The sequence below is a fragment of the Phalacrocorax aristotelis genome, chromosome 1 (assembly GCF_949628215.1).
Source record: "Phalacrocorax aristotelis chromosome 1, bGulAri2.1, whole genome shotgun sequence".
In the NCBI taxonomy this organism is placed as follows: Eukaryota; Metazoa; Chordata; class Aves; order Suliformes; family Phalacrocoracidae; genus Phalacrocorax; species Phalacrocorax aristotelis.
The window spans coordinates 148,265,253-148,289,457 of NC_134276.1; the positions used below are offsets into that span (position 1 = coordinate 148,265,253).

The 24,205-nt window shown below is 39.4% G+C and overlaps 1 protein-coding gene across 1 annotated transcript in view; it reads left to right on the forward strand.

The window, feature by feature from the left end:
• SLC15A5 (solute carrier family 15 member 5) overlaps positions 1–16,063 on the forward strand; it is a 63,746-nt gene extending 47,683 nt beyond the window's left edge. Inside the window, exons 11-13 of the mRNA XM_075114967.1 lie at positions 3,366–3,497; positions 11,689–11,797; positions 13,716–16,063. Of these exons, the coding sequence (XP_074971068.1) occupies positions 3,366–3,497; positions 11,689–11,797; positions 13,716–13,860 (386 nt within the window). The 3' untranslated portion in view covers positions 13,861–16,063. The remainder of the gene's footprint in view (positions 1–3,365; positions 3,498–11,688; positions 11,798–13,715) is intronic.
• Positions 16,064–24,205: the final 8,142 nt, after the last annotated feature.

Genomic DNA, 24,205 nt, shown 5'->3' on the forward strand with positions numbered 1-24,205 from the left:
TTAATTCTACAGGTTGAGTGTCTATTGTTCCAGTACAACCCCAGATATGTTCAGATTTTTATTTAAGAGAAGAGAATAACTTTAGTGTCTCAGCTTCATTCTTACACTCTAAGACTACTGAAAGCTGTGGGTCACGGTCTGTCACTAAAAAGGTAATTTTCCCTAGTTTTAAATACTTAGCACTTTCATAATGCCTCTTCATCCGATAAGCTCTCAAGTACTTAACTGAGACAGGTTTCTAGGCAGGTAATGTGGTTTCTAGGTTACAGGCTAAGTGTAACTGGAAACTGTGACCTTCTCTGTTTAGCTTAACAAAAACAAAGGTTAGGAGGTGGCTTGTTTATAGTCTTCTCATGCAGAAACACGAGAAGAATATTGCTGGTAGAATAAGGCTTTTTAATCTAGCACAGTGGGACACAACAGAAGTCCAATAACTGGAAGATGACGTTGGCCTTTAGAAAAGAACTAAAGCTCTGTCTTGGGGGGGGGTGGGGGAGTGCGGGAGGTGGCGAAGCGGTGTTGGGGGTTTTTGGAGTTCTTCTGGTTGGTTGTTTTTTTTAAAATCTTTTTAAAAGATTGTCATTAGAATTTCTTAGGAAGAAAAGTGTCTTCCACATTTAAATAAAGATTAAGCATCTTGCTAAGAGCTGCAGTTAGAGGTGTGATTCAAGAACCCAGACAAATGGGACTAAGTCTGAATTTGAGACTTGCATGTAGAAAACTAAAGGTACTAATAGTACATTACCACTGGAGCTGATGGGGACACAGGCCTCCTTTTACTTGCCCACACGTAGGAGTCTGGCACCATTTGTCATGGAGTATCTAGGCTATGTGTGCGAGGCAAGGAGGCTCTTTACGGTACCTGTGTGGCCTCCAGCTGCTGCTGGAGAAGAGCGTCATGTTCCCATAGGTCTTGCACCTTATCGGACAGCCACATGCAGATGGCTGGGATGCACTAGAGCATTTCAGGCAGCACTGGGCATCTGTATTCAGGCTATTGAACTGAGCTCTGGGTTTCTACTTCAATTTGAACTGAATTGCTGTTCAGGAACCATTCAGTGGATCTCCATGGATAGTAATGACAGCCTAGACACTTAAATAGTTGTTTCATCTTTCCTGACATTTTACTGCCTTAGTTATGCAGAAGGTCAAATTCAATTATCATAATAATTTACTTGACCTGAAAGTACATGATCCAAGTTGAAGACAGAAATGTTCACACTTGTAATTAGAGGGAAGAGAGGAGATATCTCATTTCTGAAGTGCTTGGTTAGAGGAGCTAGATTTGGCATATTGAACTTTTTATCTACATTTGAGCCCTGATACTTACAGTTGTGTTTATACAATCTTTTTCGTTATCTTGTTGATAGGAATTTTATATAATCATCTGCTTCAGGTGGCATGAGCATCTCTTAAAATAATATCAGCATTTATCACTGAGGTAGTCTTTAAAAAATAAAATTAAAAAATGATAAAATAATTGCTCTCCTGTACAGTGTCAGAATGCAAGATCTCATAGGTTTCTGACAGCTTGAATTTGTAAGCCTAGCTTGGTTCAAACTAGGAAATTACTATTCTAAAGCCCAGTGATTTAAAAAAAAAACCAACACAAAAAACAACCAAACACACACTCGCCTCCACCCCCTGAAAACAAACGAACAAAAAAACCCAACCAAACAAAAAACCTTCCACAAAATCCCCCCAAAATAGCACTACAGAAAAAAACCCAAATCGACTTGGTTCTGTGGGGCAATATTAGTAGGTATTTGCCCCCACAGGGCATGGGATTTCTGGTGATGGGTAGCCAGCCTGCTGGCCACAGCAGCTGTGTTACACTGCCAGTGTCCAAGCCATCTGGTGCACTGTAACGGCTTTGCCCTACAAAGGGTTAGAAGATTTGAAGTGTTTGAAGTGCTGCAAGAGTATCATCTGCCCATCAAGATGTTTCAAAGCACTTAGAAATGGGAAGCTTGGTAAGAAACAGCTCTGTTAGCTAAAGAATATATTGGGGATCACTTCACCCACCGATGAAATGCAATAGTCTCCAGGGTGAAACGCAGCAGCTGTTTAATAGTTCACAGCAGCACTGTGGGAGAAAAGAGGAACAGAGTATGCAACTGAAACAGCGGGGTAATTTAGGTAAGTAGGATGCAATTACCCACGTGGAATTTGGCCAAGATGCATGTTTTGCACCCCTGCTTTTAAAAGGGAGGAATAACCAAAAACTTTTTAGGCTCTTAGCAATTCAAATTAGCTAGGACACTGACTGTACAATGTTTCAGACTGTACTGTTGCATCTACAGATGGTGTCCTGGGCTCACCTGCTTTATCTTGCCCTCAGGCTTTTGGTTCCTGTTGTGCATGAGGAGAAAACGCTGCCCATGATAATTTTTTTTGTTTGTTTTCTTTAATAAGTTTCTAAAGCTCTCATTTGGACATCCAAATTAAAAAGGGTGGAAAATGGTGATTGCAAAGTTTCATTTGTATTCAGAGTTGCTTCAGGCAACTCAGCATCCAAATAGGATCCTGTGCTGACAAATTTCTCAAGCTGGAGGTCATTCAAACTCAACTAATAAAGCAGGATGGGAGACGCTGGGGCTTAGATCAAGTGTGGATGAGGGCTCAAGGTGTAAAATTAGGAAACAAGAGGTTTTGATAATCAGGGAAAGTTACTCAAAAAGAACAGCTATCTTAAAGGCTCACTGTTACTCTGGCCTAGTTTAGCCAAATTACAACTGGTGGGATTATGCTACAACAGCATGCTGCAGCTCCCCCTCGCCACCAAAGGTGTTGCTTCTCCTGGCAAGAAAGTGAAGAATGATGTCTTAAAAATTAGTCGGTGTTTCTGGGGGTTGCTTTCTGGCGGAGAGGAGCATTGTCCAGCCTTAAGTTAAGGTAACTGTCCAAGTTAAGACAGAGCTCTGGATTTTGGAAGTATTTACTAGTGGCTGCGCTGCATTGGCTCTGGCCTAGGAGGTCCCACTGTTCTGCAGTTAAATATCACATCTGCTGTCTTCACACTTGCTGAATGTGGTGGTATTTCTCTTGGTTTCTATGCCTGAGGTTTTAAAAGGTGAAAACAGCTGTCTGGGTGAAAGATTTTTACGTACTTGTGGAATATTGATAGTTGTATGTGGGATAGTTTGTTACAGAGATACATTTAAATGATTTAGGTAATCCTTTGTTAATAGGGTATATACTGACACGTCTGATTTGCCCTTCTACAGCAAGTACATTCTCTGTGTAAAATATGGAAAGTCCCTATTAGAGATAGTTTGGATTTTTTTTTCTGTCTTATCTATCTTCTACCATCATTTACTTTTTTTTTTTTTTTAACCTGTAACTGTATCTGCTTCTTTTCTAAGGTTCTTTACTTTCATTCCGGCTTGTGCCAGAAAGAATTAGAGGGATTTCCATGCATTTTTTAACTCTCTTTAATGGAGCTGGCTGCTTCATGGGAGCTTTCTTTGTTCAGACAGCCCACGCAGGCACTCAAGGTAAGAATATGCTCATGACCAGTGTTTCTGAGCGGTTTTCTATTATCAATTTCGAGAATTAGGCAGCAGAATTGAAGGGGGTGCCAAAGTTTTATTGATTTGCTCTCACAATTAAGATGGAATTAAGATAGGAAATAGCCTTCCAGCTGTATTCATCCAATTTTAATGAGTCATCTTAGTTTTGATAGTTGGAGTAATTAGAGGGTGGCTTCTTGCAGGAAGCCCTCACCTCCAGTCTCTATACTTCCGTTCTGGAAGACAAGAAAATAAATTGTCTAAGCAGCACCTTTTATGTTCCTGAAGAAGTACGTTCATGTTAGCCATGCTCACATGGAAGCTTCTGGCCATGAGAGCAAGATTAGTGCTTCAAAGAAGGGAGAACATGCCTTTCTTTCTCTTCCATGAAGTCGTAGGGGAAAGGAGGTTGGGTTGCATGTTTCAAAGCTGTCTAGGGAACTTGCTCTTCTAGACTCACTAATTCTCTCTTGCCTTCTTTATGCTTCTCTCTTTGTCCAGCTACTGGAAGAAACAGATTCTGTGGCAATATGGTCTCACTATGGTTTTACCTTTTCGCAGATGAATACTGCAATTCCCAGAGAACTTACTGTTTCAAAATGAGTTATATCTGATTTGGCCTGTTGAGGGGTATTTAGTGTAAGCCCTGAACAGGAGATTTTTTCTGGGTTGCTGGCTTTGAAGATAGCCCAAGATTTTCTTCAAGTCTTTTTTCCTTTGCTGATGAATCTTTGTTCAATATAGAAAAGACTTGTTTCATAAGTAAGTTTAAAAAGTAAAGTACTTGAGTTCCTGAACTGAAGGACAGGGACCCCTTTGTTCACCTATCTGAAATAGTTCCACTTGGTGAAGCACTACTTCTAAAGATGCTTTACATTTATAAGCTTCGTTGTTACTGTGTTACAGAGAACTGCTCTCTTACAGAGCACGACTGCTGGCCCTAGTGCATGACACCATTGCAAGTTACCACAGCTGCAGGATTTTGTAACTGCTCGTGGTTAAGTTTTGAGTTCTTCTCTTTGCTACATAAAGAACTACATAACTTGAAAATAAGGGGAAGTGGGGTTTTGTCGAAGCACAACAAGAAATTTTAATTCCTACTTGCAAGATCTGAAAAAATGAATGGTTCTTTGACATGCAGTGCTGTTTTTAAGTTGACAATTCAATTAAAATTTTATTATGAAGTATAAAAACATCCCCTAAAGATGGGTAACAACCAGGAATGCTTACCCAAATGAATCAGGCAAAGAACTATTAAGTACCAAGGCATCCAGTGTGGAGAGCAGAGCTCCTTGAATGTCCCCCTGTGGAACAGAATTCTTTTCTTTTCATTGGGAATATAGGTTCAATGTAACTAACATTTCAAGAAAGACTGTGTTTCTGACTTTTTTTTCTTCCCCTCCCCCCAAAAGTATGGAAATTAATAATTTTTATAAGGTTGAAATATTTTGTTTTAGTAAAATTGACATAATTTACTGCAATTTGAATATAATTAAATTTTTATAAAGTAATTAGCGTAATGTCAGTATCAAAACATTTTGACTATGTTGTGCCACTATGAATGTAATTTATTCTTTTATAGAATATTTTTATGCAAAGTGAACTCCAGAGGTCTCTTCCAACCCCTACCATTCTGTGATAGAGCAAATCAATTTTTGCATTTGATTTGCAATTCAGAAGGTTTTTGTCTCATTTTATATCAGGGTGATTTATTCTTTTTCTGTAAGTCTGTATTTAATTGATTCAAAAAAGATAATGTTCACTTCTTGCAGAAATAATGTTTTATCAGAGCCTTCAAATTCTTATCCTGGCTGGGACCAAAAAGCCTGAACTCTCAAAATTCTCCACAGACTGAAGTTGCCATGTTCTAAGCCTTTTTGCTCAAGACTTTTGAGCAAACTGAAAAAGTTTCCTTGCTAAAACACTCCTCACTTCTATGAAGTTGGGCGGCAAACCTCTTTCCTTAGCTTTATAAAAGAAAAGGTATAACTTCTGTCTTTATTCAACTTTGTCAGACCTGCCATTCCTGTAGATGGAATTGACCACACCATTATCATGAGCAAAAGTCACCCTTAAATTTCCAAGGGATTCAGTAGCAGTCTGTATTCAGATTAAGGTGCTGTAATGGGGCTGAATAAGCCCCTAAACAGGGGGAGTCCTCTGCAGAACTTGAAAAGCTTTAGGGAAGATATAGTGAAATATGTTTAATATTTGCTCTTGTTGCTCTAGTTAGAAGTGTCAGAGATTACTTTCGCTATTAGCATGTAAACAACATATTATTGGGGTCTCTTATTTTATTTCTAAAAACAAGTGGAATCTCACTGGCTTTCTCTTTCCCAGTGTTCCCTGCTTGAATGAGATTATCCCAAGTTACCACAATTTATGCTATTCACAGCTTGTAAATAATGGAGATATTGCTGTGTCTGCATTTGTGTTATAACGCGTCAGGCTGAAGACTTGGAGTATTCCTCTACTCATCCCAGCCAGACTTTTGTCCTGCTGACTCATAAATCAAAGGAGGCTTGGGATCGGACTTCTGGAGCCTGGTGTAGACTGTAACAAAACCAAAGAGGCATTTAGACTTGGTTTTGTTTTTCTTCTAGTTTGATAGGGAATGATACGTACACAATTCTTTTGTTCCATCTGTATTTCTTCCAGACTCTTCCATTGTGCTTCTTAGAGCTTATGATGAAAAGCTTATGATCAGTAGAATAATAATTTTTTAATTTATAAAACCTAATGGTTACATATTGAACCCTCTAAAGTGACAGTGCTTCAGGGAATAAAATTGTGGCCTTTCTTAGGTCAAACTAAGGTCAAATGACACAAATTAAGCTCTCATTACTCACATTTGGTATTTTTTTCAGCTCTGTTTAAAAAGCTTGTGAAACATGTGGTATCTGGACAATTTATGGAACTGGGGGTAAACCAAACCATCCAGAACTTCCCCCCACCGTAAAAAGCTGAACTAATGTTTTTTATATTGGAAGACCAAAGTTCTTTCTCTTTTGCTGAAAGAAGATGATAGTGTTTATGGATGTGCTTTGGAAGATTTAACAAGGCTTAGTGTGGGACTCTTGGGCTTATGGGTGTTCTTGTCTTGTCCCATGATTCGTGTTTCACTAAAACCTGAGCCAAGGCTATTTCTGGTTCTCCCATCTCTAAGCAATGAGATCATGTTTACCATGAAGCAATTCAGGGTACAGTGAAGTAGATCCTCCAGTATGTATTTTGAAGTGCTGAAGCACAGAGGGTGTTGACAAAATTTAAACATTTTTATATCCTATTTCATGTCACTAGTTTAGAATTTTATTTGGGTTTTTATTGGCAAAGTTGATCAGATATCAGTCACAGTCAAAGCTGCATTAATCATTTTTAACGCATCTATGGAGGATGGTGTGAATATGATAAAATAAGACTTTTTTTAAAAATCTGACGAGTGCAAACAGATGACGGGTGACAGTGATATTTTCAGTACAAGCTGGGAAACTGCTTGCTTTTGGATCTCTTACCTCTCCTAACATTTTAACGGAAGAAGATGCAAGACAAAACCTGTCCTCCTATGCCAATCATTTCAGAATACATTTATCTAAAAATATTAATGTAAATATGTAAGAAAGAAAGAAAGAAAAAAAGGTCACAGGAAGGAAACTGCCCCAGACACACATTCCTGCTTGTATTTAGAGAACTGGGGGGTGGGTTAGGTGGGGGCCGTGTGTGTGGTTTTTTTGGTTAGGTTTGTTGGGTTTTTTTTGGGTTTTGGGTGGTCTTTTGGTGGGGCTTTTGTGGTTGTTGGGTTTCAGGGTTTTTTTTGTTGGTTTTTTATTTTTCCCAGTTTGGAGCCCTGTGTGATTCTAAATACCAAAGACGATAAAACTAAAGGATATTTCTTGCAGTCCAGATGGTGGTGTCCACTGGTGCCTACGTAGCTAATAAGGATTAGAGGCAGACTGAGACTTTAATTTGGATATGATTAAACACTAACTATAAGCCCAGCAACTTGATGAAATGATGGTAGGCAATACAATCCTTTTCTAAGATATGAATTAGATTTTTCTATAATCATAGTCTAGGTTGCAGGACAGCTGTCAAAATGCAGGAATCATACAGAACAGACTAACTTCTGGCATGTGACTCTTGCTTTGTCTTCTGTGTTTCCCCAAAACTAAGATATGATGGTGATGTTTAGTAAAGAAACTGAAGACCTTCCTGTGCAACTTTGGGCTGTGTTATGGAACCATTGAGAGCTCCAAGAGTGCCCTCGTAGTAGTAGATACCTTGTGCACACGGGTATATGTCAAAGACTGCTTTACAGCTGTTTCCACATCATCTTTGATGGCTAGTGTTGCCAGCAGTTTGTCACTGTCAGTCATCCACCAGAAGCAGCCCAGGAAAGTGTTTTTGTCTGGGTCCTAATCCCTGCTTCACCTACTTTCCTGCCTATGTTGGTAGGATCAGGTGTTTTCTTCTGGTGTTTTATAATATTCCTGCTTCTTCTACTACCTGAGCATTTTTGAAGCAAAATCCATAGGACTGCAAAATGTCAGTGAAAGTTTACCAGGCACTTTATCTCCATGATGTATGGTATAGCAGGCTTGAGGAGCTGACTCTGCCCAGACTTAATCGTCTAATTTGTTCTAAATTTGCCATAAAATGCATAACTGATTCACCTCTAACCAATAAGAAAAGGCTTTTTAAAATATACACAGCTGAAGAAAACTTCTGCTTCTCTGTGGTGATTCATGCTACAAAGTATTTCCATTGTTGGAATAAAAATGGAAATCAGGAGCTTGTTGTAGAAAGTTAATTCCCAGTGAGCAATTATCTATGTGACAAACCAACCTTGTAATTGGTACTTCTGTTGGCAATCTCCATAGAAAAGTAAAGGATTGACAGAACCCAAAGGCAGTGTCTTTTGGGGGAGAGTGAATTGTTAGCATATTGCATCCTGATTCAAGGATGAGAAAGTGCTGGACTCTTCAAACACAGTAGTGCCCAGGTTGTCTTACTCCAGCAAAAACAAACTGGCCCAATAAGTTCCTGACGTTCATGGCTGAGAGTAAAATCCTGAAAGTATGAACCCCAAACCCAGCCGGTGGAGGGTGCTGGAGTCTGCAGACAGCTTGTGGAAGGTGTTAGTGGGGTAAGTGGTGGAAGTGTCTAAAGGGAGTTTTGCTGCCTGAAACACATGGTTGATGTTTTAACACCGATGGCTCTTCTCCCAAGGCTTCCTGCCAGCAGAGGATTCTTTGTGTAGTGAGTGTAAGTAGAAGTAAATGTAGTCCAGGTTTGTCCCCTCTTTCAAGGAAAACCAACTTCCATTTAAAAAGGAAAAAGAATTTAAAAAGAAAAAAAAGTGGGAAATAAGTATTTTTGGCTGAAAATAGGAAATGCTTACATTAATCTTTGCTGTATCCACGGATGAAAATGTTATCCTACTACCAATATGCAGTCTGGATATCTGTAGGACTGCTGCCACCCTTCTCTCGCTGTACGGAAAGGCACTTCTGGCAAACCTTGTTTCCCCTCACTGAAAGGAAGAGAAAGCCTTGCACCTACCCCTTGCTTTGGGTAGAGCAGTAAACCAGAGAGAGAGAGGGAGGGAGGGAGAACACTATGGGAGCTGGAGTCTTACCATGCCCAATCTAATTTTGGCCTTGCCTATGCTGTTGCTCATTTCTAATACAGGATTTTCCAAATTTGTCTCGTTATCCTGGCCTCACTTTTTAAACACTGGCAATCGCTAAAAGAAGCAGGGAAGAGTCAGAGCAATGATCTTTGACCCAGGACATGGAGGAGACCAGCGGTGAAGTGGGGGCAGAACTCGTCCTGCTTGCTGGGCTGCCCTCCTGCTGGCACTCCCATTTCCAACACTTCACTATGGTGCCTTTGCTTGCGTTAGACAGTTTGAATGGTCCATTTTACTCTGCTCTCTTAGAAGCTGCTAAATTCCTCCTTTTCTTAAAAAAAAATTTGTGTTGCTTGGTGCTATTTTTTAAGTACATATTTTCTGTTCAGGTTTCATTGTAAATGCCATTCCATTAGGAAGCTCCTGCTGCTCATATAGTTACCCTAGCCAATGTAAATAACCCAGCAGACAGTGTGAACTCTGCTTTGACAAGCTGTAGCACCGAACCCCATGCATGCTTTCTCTTTCATCAGATACACGTGCACTCTCCGTGACTCCCATTGGCCACTGGGGGATGTGAAATGAAAAACTACCTGATTGTGAATTATGACAGTAAAAGTTTATAAGCTACTAAAATGAAGTTATAGCACCTAGGAGCTCAGTCAACTGACACTGTTAAATGATACGTTTTAAAACTCGCTCTGAGATAATGCTACAAAAGGAACCACACACGCAGAGGTGATGTGGTGCTGCTCTGTGACAGGCAGGAAGGTAACGTGGCACGGAGCAAGCTGCGGAGAAGTTAGGGAGAACCGCTGCGCTGATGGTAGTTGTTATCTGTTAATCCAGGAGAGCTAAAGGTAACTGCTTGGAAAAGAAATGTGTTTACAACTCTAAGATGTGGAGGAAGGAGAAAAATGTAAACATATACGTGGGGTGGGGTGGGGTGTAGTCCTTTGACTGCTGGCCCTCCTGGGCTGTGGAACTGCTCTTCCTCTCTGATTAGAAAATTTTGACAAGCAAAGAATGGTATTGGATGGCTAAAGATGGCACTAGTGGCCAAAAGATTGGTTAAGGCTATCAGGTTTGTGCAGCACAGCTATGGCAAAGAAGGCTGTTTTTCCTCCTCTCCCTTTAGGTTATTCAAGCGGTGAATAGCCACTCTATTTTAGATGGGTAGGATTTGATTCCAGACTTTGAGGGAGCAAAGAAAGGCAACTTTGGGCACATTGGTGCTGGTGTTTTAATTCAGATCAGGAGTGTGCCTTTGGTCTGAATGTCCTGATTTTCTCTGGTTTGTATCACAGAGTGATTTTGGAGACAAAAAAACTGCATTCCTTTTGGATGGAACTAAACAAAAAAAAATGCTCCTGCCTGATGTGTTCCAGCTGTTAGTGGGAACTGGTCTGATGTGAACCTCCCTCAGCTGTGTATAGTGTAGACATCATGTTCCCAGCACCAGCAGTTTCATGCTCTGTATTTGCTCCTATTGCACTTCACTACTTGCTAATGACGACAGTCTCTCTTTCTTCTTCAAAGGCAACAAATATCCTGTGTTCCCAAATAATGTAAAAGGCTGTTACAACACTGTAGAGCTCTCTTTGATATTCTGTATCTACTGTAACTTCTTTTTCACCTTGGTTTATGTTTTTGCGTTAGTTGATTATGGTACTTCAGGTGCTGATTGTCTTCAGATGCAGACTGACTGGGGCTGGCTTTCTTTTTAAGCATCTTGATTTCCATAGTTATTTACTACCTGAGCTTCTTTGCAGACTGATCGCAATGGATCAAATGCATTGAAAGCAATACAGTTGCAAACTGAAGCACACAAGAATACAGGCAGGGAAGGCTCTGGGTGTATATAGGTGGTACTGTCCTCTGCTGAATGGCGTTTAAGCTGCCAAAATGTCCCGGATGCTATTGCCAAAAGCCTCGGTAGAAAAAGGTCTGATTCATGCAAATAAATGCCATGTGCAAGGCAAGGACACACAGCAGACTCACAGCTAAAGGCAGCTCTAAAGAAAGGTAAAGTAAAATGCCAGGTAGCATCTTAGTAATGGAGCACCATCCAAGGCAAATGCTTTTTATCCATGTTTGTGGGTTTTTTTTTTCTTAAGAAGATCCTACTAAAAGCATGAGATGTGAATAAGAATTTCTACAGACCCCCTTAATTCTAGCTCTTTCTAAAATTTTCACATTTGACATTCATTTAGCTGTGTGCACAGGATAATAGAGAGGGAAGATGGCCCAATCATTATAGTAATAGCTGCGCAGAGCTAGGTTTTCCAGTACACTTCAGGCCTGTTAGGAATGTTCTTTAGTTTCTCTAGATCTCTATTGACTGTCTGCAAAGCAAGAGCAAAGTACACTGTAGACTCAAAAAACCATAGATGCTGTGAGAATGAAGTCTGTATAAATAGCTGCAGGGGGGGTTCAAAGCACCTGCTGTGACTGTGTCTTACACAAAGTTATCTTCGTGTCTTTCATATGAGCCACGTCTCATCCTGCAAGGCAAACTAATTCTGCTTCAAATGTCTGCTTTGCCAGGCAACTGGTTTCCACACTTGCTGCATGAAGGTAAATTGGAGAGATTCTTCTTCTTCTTGGCTTCCTTAATGATGGTGAACACCCTGGGGTTCTGGGCGATTGCACACAGGTATGTGTGAGAAGATGAAAGCTTGATGTTTCATTTGTAGACATGGGTAGAAATTCTTGCAAAACCTGTAAACTAGTGTGTAATAAAGAATTGGTAGTGATAGATCGTATGTATTCTTCAGGGTTCACACGTTAGTATTTTTCATCTGCTTGAGGAGAGAGATTTCACAGTAAAAATTATGTGGTGAGGTTAAACAAAAAAAAAATCCCCAGACTGATGTAATTAGCCTTAAATATTTAAGGGGTCATCTTAATATAAAAAAATGCCTTGAAGAAAGAAGAGTATCCTATTCTTTACAGAAGGATGTAGATATGTTGGCATGGGGTTTAGATCACAGCACCAAATATCTCAGTCATGGAACTGACCTCCACTGCACTTGGCTTTCTATCAATATATAGAAAACATTGCTGTTGTCTGAATGAGCTTACGTCTTTAGTGTAGGATAGTAGCTGAAGGGGTTGCAAGAAAACAGCAGACAGCTAGTGGTGAATGCTGTATGCAGTGGTTTCAACAGAATACCCCTGAAATATTTTTCTGGTGCTATACTGGGCAGTGAGATGAAAGCAACTTTCTGATGGAGACAATGGAATTGCTCAGTTAGCCCCCACACAGGAAGTGATTTTATGCCACTTTAATGAATGCCTGTGTATTTCCTGTAAAATGCAAGGAACTCACAACTGCAATCCCCTTTTACTTCCAGGGTGGTTTGAAAGTTGGCCTGCCTCCTCTATTCTGGAACATTTAATCACAGCTAACTTTCTGTTGTCAGTGTTATAAGTAATATTTGTAGTCAGGAGCAGGGAGGGAAGCAACCTGTGTCACCACGAGTGGGGAGGGCCATGTGTGAGTGGCATTCTGTCTTAGACGTTGGGCTGCAGTTCTATGGAAATCCTTCAGAAACCTTCATGAAGTAGTGATTTGATAATGACAGTAATAGAAAATTTCCAAGGGCAGTGTACTTCTAGAACTCTTGAGAAAAATACTGCTTTTTCTTTTACATATAGCGCTAACCTTACAGCACCAAAGATTACCACAGCGTCTTGTCAATTATTTCAGTGTAACCTGAGACACAAGTGTCCATTTATTCCAGTGGCTAGTTCTTGATTTGCTTCTTTTAAATGTGATTGAGTCACGATTAGGAATGTTTCTCCTGCGGGTACTTTGTCATCTTTTTATAAAATGGGATTTTATTCTTCTGTAAAATGAACTTTTCATTTGTGACATTCACTGCTGAAAACTAACAGGTTTTGGTTGTCAAAAAATGGCCATAAAATTGGGTTAAACTCAAGAAATAATTTTGCCACAAATTAACATATTTTTATGAGGAAATTTGTTGACCTCCACTCTTCCTAAACAGAAAAAAAAATTTCAAATTGATATTTCACTCCAAAACCAACATACCTCATTTTTCAATAAGACAACCAAAACTGACATGAAATATGGGGGGGGGGGGGTTGAAGTCAAATGTAATTGTTTAATTTTGTGTTGAATAAGAATTCTCCCAGAGGGGAGAAGAAAAGGGGGACTGATCAGATAAACACTGATTTAGGGGTGTGCAGAAATCAGGATTTAAAACCCAGAATTAGAAAAAAAATATACTAAAATTTCTCTGAGGAAAAAGCATGCTTCTTTTTAAAATTTATTAAAATGACACAGTATACCTATACAGTATACCTATTATTAATACCTGCATCCTGTTTGGCACTTTTCATCCTGAAATTCTGAAAGGTTCTAGGAAAGCGCGTATCACTTTTTTTTTTTTTGTTTACTTTTTTTTTTCACTTAGAAGCCCAGGACTCAAAAGGCACTGTAACTTGCAAAATATTACCTAATAAACAATGGGTGAAACTAATCTCAGAAAGGATGATTATTTTAGTATGAGTGTTTTAGTATTTTCCTTCCCTATCCTCCCTCCCAGATACAACAATCTGAATCAGGAATACACCAATGAATTCAGAGGAAATCTTCCTGAAGAAAAGCTTTTGAAGCATGAAAAAGCCATCAAGCATTATGATAGTGTCCTGGAAAGTTCTCCCATTTTGTCTTCTATGGAGAAAACCTGATAAAATTTCACCACTAAATTTTGATTTTGTTACCAATCAGCTTTCTAATGATAAATTACCTGGTGTACTTAAGTGAAACTGCCAGTGTATTTATGAATTATCTTAGGAATAATAGTGTTATTTATAAGACTACAAAATAGCAGTCATCATAGGCTTTGGCCTTGTAGGATGCTGCACTGTCGTAATGCATGTTGAGGACAATGAGAGCTCACTGCTTGGCATGGATGATGGAGAGAGGCTTTTAATCTCTACAGGGAAACAGATAGATATCCACATGTATTTGTACTTAGTAATGGTTCAAACTTAATAAACTCACGTATACCTTTGTTCAGCAAACTATTTTGTGACAGTATCATTTACAAATAATTTTGGAGTCTGGTATTGGCTGGCTGATACTTGCAAAGGTGAGAGACTCGTGTGCTATTCTTAGCTCTGCTACTTATCTGCTATCCAGCCTTCAGCAAGTTGCTTTTTACCTTAGTTTCCCCATCAGTGAAATGGACACAGCTACACTAACCGTCTTTGCAAATTGCTTTGAGATCTACAAAAAATACACTAGAAACTATATACCAGTAATAAGTTCATAAAGTATGTCATGACAGATTGATGCTGAGGCATCTTGTCTTTTATTTCACATAAGCAACGTGCGATTTGTCATTCCTAAAAGGTGATACACAGAAAATTGCTAGTAGGAGAACTGGACACTAGAATTTATTCAGATCAAAATTACTAATTGTAGCTCAGTTGAAGAGGGTGAAGGGAATTAGGACTTCTTGTCCTAATTGGGAAGGGGTAGATGCAGTTGGAAATGGGAGAAAAATTATTAGTAAAATGTATTCCACTTTAAAGATCTAAACAGTGTTAAACACTCGCCAAACTGGCTAACTTGTGTTTTGCGAACAATGCTAACCTAGCACTTAACGTTATTTCTTTTTAAGTCGTATTTCTAAAAAGAGTGAGAATAGAATTAGCGGCTTTATGTGATAAGGAAACTTACTGAACCCAAAACCTAAAGGATTGCTTTGATATCAAGATGTTCGTATTAGAAGTGGTAGTCAAGCCAGAATGCTTGCTAGGTATGAGAAATGCTCTACCACAGCAGAAACTACATTAAAGGAATATAATGAGCTGAAGTGACACAGAGGGTGTAGTTTGTGAGCTGAAATTATGAAAGAGCCAGTAAAGGAAATAATCTCTCCACCGTTAACCATATTTAATGCTGTAACTTTGGTTTGGGTGTTGCAGGAGGGGGAGCAAAATGTAGTAAACACATCTAAGAAGTAGAAAGGAAGGCGGTCAGGAGCTGTTAGTTTGATCTAACTTGCATTCTAGGTTCTGTCGTTTTGGGTTTTGGTTTTGTTTTGGTTTCTTTTTTTTAAATTAAAAGAGAATATTTAAAGTCATGCGATAAAAGGAAAATTGAATAAAATGTAACACAGATATATCGAAGGTAGATTCGTGTAATAAGGATTCTTTTTCTAAACAAAACGTAGTAGAGATGATCTGCCTTGCTTTCAGTAAAGCATTTGACATATGTCGTGTGGGAAATAACTTGTGAAGATGGAGATCAGGGTCAGCAGAAGAGCTACAGGGTGGCTGGGGGACCTGTTAAAGCCCAGATGGCAACAGATATTGTAGAAAGGGTACCCATCTGGAAGAGTTTTTTGTGGAACTTGTTTAATGTTTTCCTTCATGGTAAAACAGAATGTGACCCTAGGATGCACTGGTGGAGATGGAGGAAGTATATCTTCATACAAGTTCATCTGAAATGGTCATCCGTGTCAAAGTTGTGCTTTCTGACTAACGTGTGATGTCATGGTGGAGCTGAGTGTACAACTCCCAGTTTGCCCTGTAAGAAGTTGGGGGGGGGCAGAAGGCTGTCTGCTTGCCTTGCTCTGGCTCTTGCCCTGCCAGCAAGAGACAGCCTCTTTCTCCAAAGGTGACTGCATAAGCTGGGCTGGGGCTGGGGCTGTGAGGCAGCAAAAGGCTGAAGCACCTAGTCTCCAAGGGCAGTGAAGAGTAGGAGACAGATTGATTTCCACATATATGAGTAAATCTGTCCATCCTACCTGACAGTTATTTGCTTGTATGGTATTATTTCTAAATGGTGTTTGTATTGCAGTAAAACCAGCTTTAAGCCACAGAAGCTCCCAGTTTCTTTCCATAAAGAAAAAGTGAGAAATCCTTGAATACTTCACTTGACCTTTGTCTTGGCACAGAAAAGCTGCAAAGATGCTGGCTGGAGTCTTCTGACAAGAGGTATGTGGTTGCTGTCAATGCATTTGAGAGTTATGCACAAAAAGGTATGTAATAAAAGTGTAAAATCTAAGAATTGAGCCACTGAGTATAATTGGGCTGGAGACACTTTTAGCCCATAACAATAATTAAAAAAAAAAACCCTGCAAAAATAACAGCAGTTTGGAACCATTTACATCAAGAACAGGAGAATAAGAAGCCTAACTTTCTTTTAAGAGGAAGTGTTTCCTCTGGTGCACGCTCAGGCTGAATGACCTCAAACTTGCTAAGACACCACCAACACTGCCCCCCCTCTTTCTTTTTTTTTAATTTCTTCCTCAGAAATCAAAATGTGACAACAGATGACAGCAGAGAACAGAATGCAGCTATTGCAGTTTAATTGACGAAGATCATTCTGCAAGAAAAAGAGGTTTAGTTAACTCCCTGGACAGGACCTCTCTGTCATGCAATCATGCAAGAAAGGCTTTCAGCCATGGAGGAGGAGGCACTTGGGCAGCCTTTGTGGAGAGGTTATATGGAAGATATGAGTTAGAATGGACTTTGGGATGAATAAGTGACTACTGAAAGCTCTGGCTTCTTCACATGGACTAGAGGAAGGCTTTTTCTATCAGATTTAGTTTGGAATTTGGCTTTTTGGATGGATAGCAAAAGATAAAGGGGTACTGATTCCTGGATTTCGACTTATTTCAGTTGGTGGTGCAGAGGAAGCTATATGCAAGAGTCTATCAATCATGCTCACTGTTATGACAGAGCAATTTAGCAGTTATACCCAACAGACAGGGATGCTTCTTGAACTACAGCATCTGGGACTCCATACAAAGCTAATGGAATCCTTTGTACTTTGAGAGTACCCCCTAAATTTTATAAATCTTGTACCAGCACACGGTCAAATTAGTGTAAAGGACTCTGTAGGTTTAGTCTTGGCTTTAAAAGAAGCTATTTTTCACATCTGGTTTAATACATTAGAAAAAATGAGGGGATAGGAAAAATAGATGTGTGTGTATATGAAATAATGTGATAAGCAGCTGGAAAATGTTAGAGTAGCCACCTTTTGTTCAGCATTTTATTGGTCTGTGGCAGTTTTCATGGGAGATAACAAAGCATTCAGATCTGATTGCCTGTTTGAGATCACCTGTTGACGTTGCTTTGCACAATTCAAATCTAAGATATGCGTGTTTTAATCCTCACCATAAAGGATTATTGTTTTGAAATTTACTGGGGGAAAAATTGCCTCCTAAGTGAGGTTAGGAGTGACCAGAAACATCCCAGTTCAGTTTTATAGTTTGAATACCGCTGAAATTTTCTAAATCTTGTCCCAGCACACAGTGAAATTAGTATAAAGGACTCTGTAGATTCAGTCTTGACTTTGAAGGAAGCTGCTTTTGTGCCATCCACCTGCTCTGGTTCATAACTATTTGAGTAGCTGCTGTGCTCAGTGGAGGTCATTAATGACCTTGAATAGCCATACGTATTGCTGATTGCTGCTGGTACAGTTTTGGGGTTTTTTAAGGGTTAAATGTGTGTGGTTTACTGTATTCATGTATGCACATACAAAAAATACGAGTTCCATCCCAGACATTTAAGCACCTTAGTTAAGTCTAAATGCATGGGACACCATTTTGAGTGAGGAAGGGTGAAGAAAGCTTGCTAGAGAGGATTAAGATCTCCATCTGTTAAGTTTGCACTGATGATAAAACACATGCTCCCAGTTGGAACAAGATGCATTAAAAGAGCAATTTCACTTCTACTGCCTAGCAACAATGTCATTGAGCACCTGCAATAGTTTAAACATTAAGCATAATTGGCTTTGCTTGACATAAATCTGTAGTTTTGTAAATAAGAGCAGTTGAGTTTCTATGTAATACCAATTAGCTTATAAGGAATGCTTTGTTTGCTGAAGCCTGCAGCTTTGCTGAGGAAAGAGGGAGTTGTTAAGACTCAGCAGTAGTAGTCAGAAGGTAGAACCCAGATCAGACATTACATAGGCTTTGAGTGTCCTTGTGCAAGTTATTTAATCTGTTTCAGTCAGGTTCCCTAGGCATGAAAGGAAGGGTAACATTCAGAAGTCTTTTTTTGGTAAAGAACCCTGAGTGTGCCTGATTAAAATACCTTGGAGGGAATTTTACAGCTTTAAACTGAGCTGTCTGGGTCCGTGCTGGATTTCTTTTCCCTTTTTTTTTTTTAGTTGGAGCTACTATTACGTCTTGAAAAGTCTTGTAAATTTTCTAGAATTGCTTCCTTTCTGCCAATGATGGAAGAAAGGTGTGTGACTCACTTGACGTGAAAATCAGTCTTGTTCAGCTTCTGTGGGAACTCTGAGTTGGAGAGAGGAGGTAGGAGAATGCCTTCCTTGTGAACCTAGAGCAGAACTGCAGAGCAGAACTAAAGCTTTTAGACTTCAGCTTGGTGTCCGTTTGCTATAACAGGTGCTAGATTGGCCTTGGCAAGGGAAAATACAGCTACCTTCCAGAGGATGTTTTGAAAGTCTGCTTTTATTTAATCTTTAAAAAAAAAAATTCACAAGTTTCCCCATCATGTCTCTGATCTGAATAGAATAAAAATGACCTTTTCCTTTCTATCTACTTGGTTTCTAGAAAGTCTCACTATGGAAGTAATAATCTGTTGGTGTAGTACTTTAAATTACTCTAGTTTCAGTCTGTGTAACTGTAAATATAGATTTCCTTGATTCAAAGATGGTTGACGTCTAAACCCTATGCAGTCTATTAGTACTGGTGCTGTCTCTTTAAAGCTAGATAATCAGTTCTAATAATCAGTGGTAGTAATACTGACAGGAACTGCTCTGACAATTATTTTTTCAGTGTTTTGAAGATACTTCATCTCTGCAGAGTACTGGATAATGCACCCTAAGACTACCAAACTGTAGATACAGTCCACACGTTTTTTGGGGGATACATGCTCTCAGAAACAAAATTAGCAGAAACTATTTAAAAATATTGTATGACCAGCATCTTTTCCTATTTTGTTTGTTTGGTTTTTTTGGTTTGTTTTTTTTTGGTGGTGGTGGGGCTTGGTTTGGTTTGGTTGGGTTTTTGTTGTTGTTGTTGTGGTTTGGTTATTTTTTTTTTTCCAGATTAAATAAAAAATGTAGAGTAGGTATATCTACGGTTTGCCTGGGGGAAGCCAGCCACCTTTCCAAGTACCAGGACTTTGTGTAGGGCCAAAATAGGCTCATTTGAATTATCTAATACACTTCTGAGAAAAAGCACAGGTCTAGAAAATATTGCAGATGTTAACTTTATATTTTGAGGGTTAGGCTTCTTTCCTGTTAATATGGGAAATGCCTGTTCAAGTGCTTGCTCTACCACATCTGGAGCAGCTGAATTTAGAACAGAGGTTTTGCAACTGAGCCTTCTATACCCAGCAGAGTGTACTAACTGGACGAAGACAGAATGTAGGTGTGCATATTTTCTGGATACTCTTTTTATTATTTAAATATATATATGTGTGTTCTTTTTCCTTTCAGATCAGAAGAAATGATTTGAAACCTGAAACGCTTAACAAAAAAGCCAAAAATCCCGACCACTGGGGCGGGGGGGGGGGGAGGGGAGGGTGGGTCACGGAACCAAAAATAAAACCTTAAAGAAGTTGGTGTTTGTCCTGCCTGCTTTGTAGCCTGGTAAAAAGCATCGTTTTGAAAAGAGATCCTGAATGCTTTCATTGTCATGTCATATGAACTTCAGAAGCAAGATCACTGATGAGGTTGGGGATAGTAGTTATAGTAGCACTTAGTAAAAAGGCACAGCAAGCTATCCCAGCTTTGTTTTTCAGTTGGTCGATGAATACGATATGAAGATACTGACTATTTAGCTGGCAGAAAGAGGCAATCTTTGATACCAAGCAAAATGATAAGTTCAAAACAAACGTTGAATAGTAAACCAAAGGTTGCAAGAGGATGCTGCTTGAAAGCGAATCCAGCATTGTATGCAATTCTGAATGTCTTTACCTTGGCTTATAGAGTTTTCCTATTGTCTTGAGATTGTTCCTTTTTAAAATATTCAGGTGAAAAACCTGAAAGATTTTAATATCATGCTGACAGACGATAACCCCCTCAACAAGCTTTGTCACTGTAAAGAGCTGTCATTTAGTGGAAATGCTCCTTGAGCCTAAGCTGTTTGTAAACTAAACTTTAATAGTGAAAATACTGTGTAAAGCCTTTAGCAGCAAAAAGTTCTGCCTTAGGTATTCTGTGAAAAAGAGCTAGGGAATGTCTGTGACTTTAAGGGAGAAATTTCATTGCAGAGATCCAAGTGCAGAAATTATGTGGGTCTCACAAAAATAAGCAAATAGTTTCACGAACAGAGAGAGCAGCAAATGATACTAAGAGGGGAGGAAGGTGATGACTACCTATTTGAAAATGGTGTTGCTTCATTATAGAAGAGCTTTCGATTGCTGGGGGTAGGAAATTCATGTTTATGAGAATATGCAAGAGTGGATGAGGGTCTCGTCTGTTCGATTGCATAGATGTTAAAAAGAGTAAATACAGTGGCAGCGAGCGCACACCTAAAGTACATATTTCTTGTATTTAAAAAAACAAATTACCAGAAAGAGGGTACTTTTGTAGTTCTGGCTGAAATTGTTGAAGGGTATAACTTAGTAAATCAGGTGCTGCTTTCTTCTTCGGTTCCAATGTGAATTACCAGTCAAATGATTCTTGCCTTTGCAAAGTTTTTCCGTCTGATTAATAGCTAAAGTGGACTGTTCTCTGCTTGGGTATTTAAAATAGCAGCCCGTGTTGTAGTAAGGGTTAACTAAATCATGGTGATTTTGGTTTTGTTCTTTCCCCCAGTTAGCATTTCCAAGCTATCTGCCTATGCACTCAGCAATTGTTACGCCTACCTTTCGACATTCTGTAGAAAACAATATTTTCACTTTCTTCGAGCCTTTTTAAGATGCAGTGAGTTCCAAATAATCACTTGCGCAGATGCTCATAAATGCTTTTTGTGAGACACTTGTGCAGTTCCTACACAGGCTCAGGCATGTAGAGCCTTCAGAAATGCTCAGAGAGAGTGGCCCAATTTAAATTATCTATTGAATGCTGAAACACAAATTGCACATGAAATCCCCAAGCTTCAAGGGTCTCTGGCAGGTCACATCCTACCAGTCACTCAAACATTTAGTCAGTGCTACCCCCATGCACCTATGAAACTGAGGCTGTTTGACACCTCTGAGAATATTTCTCATGTTAGATCTGTTGTAAATGAGCACATGGTCCAGAATAATTAATGGTAACACTTCAGTCCTTTTTTGACAGAGTTGTGTTTCTTATGCAGTTTGTGCTGGTCTGTCTATTTAACTGCAGTCAGCCATGCCTGAAAGACAGGAAAGAACAAGACGGACAAGTGTGTCAGTGAGTGAACCTCTTTTCTGTAATTAGAAATGCACAGGGAATAAATTATTCTCTAATTCAAGCTGTCCAGCTCACACTAATAATAACAACCCAAGAAGCAATCTGTTTATAAAAATTAAAACTGAATTTGTGAGACTCTTTAGTGCAAGACAGGATTTACTGTGTAGTCTTGTTCCAGTTTATCATGCTTAAAGGGCTCTATCAAGGCATTATGAGTGTTTCAGGCTGGACTACACAGCGATTTCATGCGTGCATTTTCTATCATGCAAGATTAGCTAAAACTTAATCCGAGATAATTTAGCAACTCTGGGCCAAATTCTTCACTGCTAAATTAATGCCTGATAAGGAACAAATGCCATAGAAAAAAGGTATGAGCAAACTTGGCCTAAGCCATTTCTTTTTTCTTCTGTGGACACCTTTTAATACTTCTCCATCCAATTGTTGTCCAGCTTGCATGGGCAAGACCTTTTCTGTGGAGGCACCAGGGAGGACCCTAGTAATGGCTTAATATGGGGTTTTTGTTTACCTAAGTGTAATTCCTATGAGTCTGGTAATTCTTTGTAAACACTAATGGGGCTTAGTTGTATCTCCAATGGCTAAAGGTTCAATTTAAATTACTCCGTAGTGGGCCTTACAACTTTCAAACCACAATAATATTAAAATTGGAGGAATCGGACTGATTCTGAAGGGTCTGTCTTACTATCACAGCCATAAGACTATATGCTAAACTCTTCCTTCTCTGGGTTGTAGGGCAAAGAGAGTGGATGGGACCTTGATCGGGTCTCAAAATGTTTGGCTCAATGGATTTTAACTGTTTCTTGATTTCCACACACACACCCCCCCCCATTGTTTTTTTTCCTAAACTTACATAGGCCTTAATTATGGCTAACTTCTAATTGTAGCACCTGATTAAGGTGCAAAATGCTGAGTGCTGGAGAGCGCAGAGCACTCTCACTTGACTTCAGCTTGGAGTCAAGTGGAGATGTAATGTCTTGAGAGTGGAGGAGGTGCCAGAGAACTAGCTCACAACGAGTCTGAAAATGAGAGTGCACAGTCTCCATTTTAAACCTGGGAAAGTAATCAGGTCTTGGGATTAGATATGTTACTTATCCTCCTTTAGAGCCAAAAGTTATAAAGAAACTGCTCAGAATTTGAACAGCTGTCATAAAGCATCCCTGACATTTTTAAGCAATCTCAGATCTTTGGATGAAGAGCCATGATAGTAACTCTTATTTTTGGAAGGCTGAAACGTACACAATGAATTCTCTCTGTCAGACAACATGCTGCAAAAGAGAGTGTTGACTACAAGAAGTCAGCCTAACAGGTAACAATTTTATATTATTATTGTGAAATCTCAGCAAATCACTTTATTAATTTTATTCTTCATACAAAGCGTATGTATTATGGTCAGTTGCTGATCTGAAAGTATAGATGAGATCCAGGGGAGAGAACAAAAGCTATCTAGGTTTTCTGGCGCATTTGTGTATATACATCACTTCAAACCGAGTAGAACAAGCTTGAAGAGTCACTGGCCAGTAACTCAGAGTACCTAATTAATTTAATTGCAAACCATGAAATTCTCAATTTATTATTCAAATATATTCATGCACTTCCCTCCCCCAGGGCTCTCCCCCTAAAAAAAACCTGCCTTTTCAGTGCAGCTCTGTTTTGTGAACATCTGAAATCCGAACAAAAGAATATCCACAGTGTGTCAGACCAGTCATCCTTCTAATGGTGTGTGAAGGGAAAAGATACAGAGCAAAACACAAAACCCTTCTGGTAAACCCTTCCAGGCATCCACGCTGAAGGAGTTATCCTTAGTTCTGCCTTTCTGTTTGTACCAATAGCTTGTGTAACTAATCAGAATACTAATAATAACTGAATGTAATACTAACTGCCAGTTTAGCATGTTCTAGTGAAATGTGTGATTTAGGTACTTGTTTTCAGTTTATATTTGGTTTTAGTATCTCTCTGGTAGTGCTTGTGCTCTTCAAAAAGCAAGGCGTAAAAAACATGCAAGTCCAAGGTGAAGTCAGCTGTGGCCCAGACCCTTCACTGATCTGCCTTCTACAAGTGGTAAGAAGGGGAGAAAGGATGGAAGAGAAAGAATAAACTCACAAATCCCCTTCACAGAGTGCAAACTCTTCAAATGCTGTTTTGTATGATCAACTGCTGCCCTTCCTATAGCTTTGTAGTTCAACATCTAACATCACTGAGCTGTGCTAATAAAAGGAGGTGGGGACAGAGGAGGGATCTGGTGCTTTTTGTGGTGCGACCTTTCGTTAAAAGTGTGAAACAATTCATGAGCTATCAGAGCTTGAATTTTCTAAGTCCGCAAAATAGGCATAAGGTTGATTTGAAATTTGCTTTTGAATCTATTAGTAGGAAATTCCTTCCATTTTAAAATAGGATGATCTCTTTCTTTTTTAACACAGTAACCAAGCCACTTGGTCCTTCCTTGATGGCAGAATTGGCTTTTGGTCACGTGACAAAATAAATAAAAATGAGTTGATGCTAACACCTCGGCTACCTACACCTTCAAGTGAACTTAAACCTCTCATATGACCTGACCTCAAAAGAAGGATGTGTAGAAGTAGTCTTCCTGGTGTATTTTGGGGTTTGTTTTGGTTTTCCTTTGCTTTCTCCAGCTTTCATCCCACCAGTGCCCTCAAAGCTTTGATATGAAGAGCACCCCATGGCGTTACAGGCATTCCCTTGTTA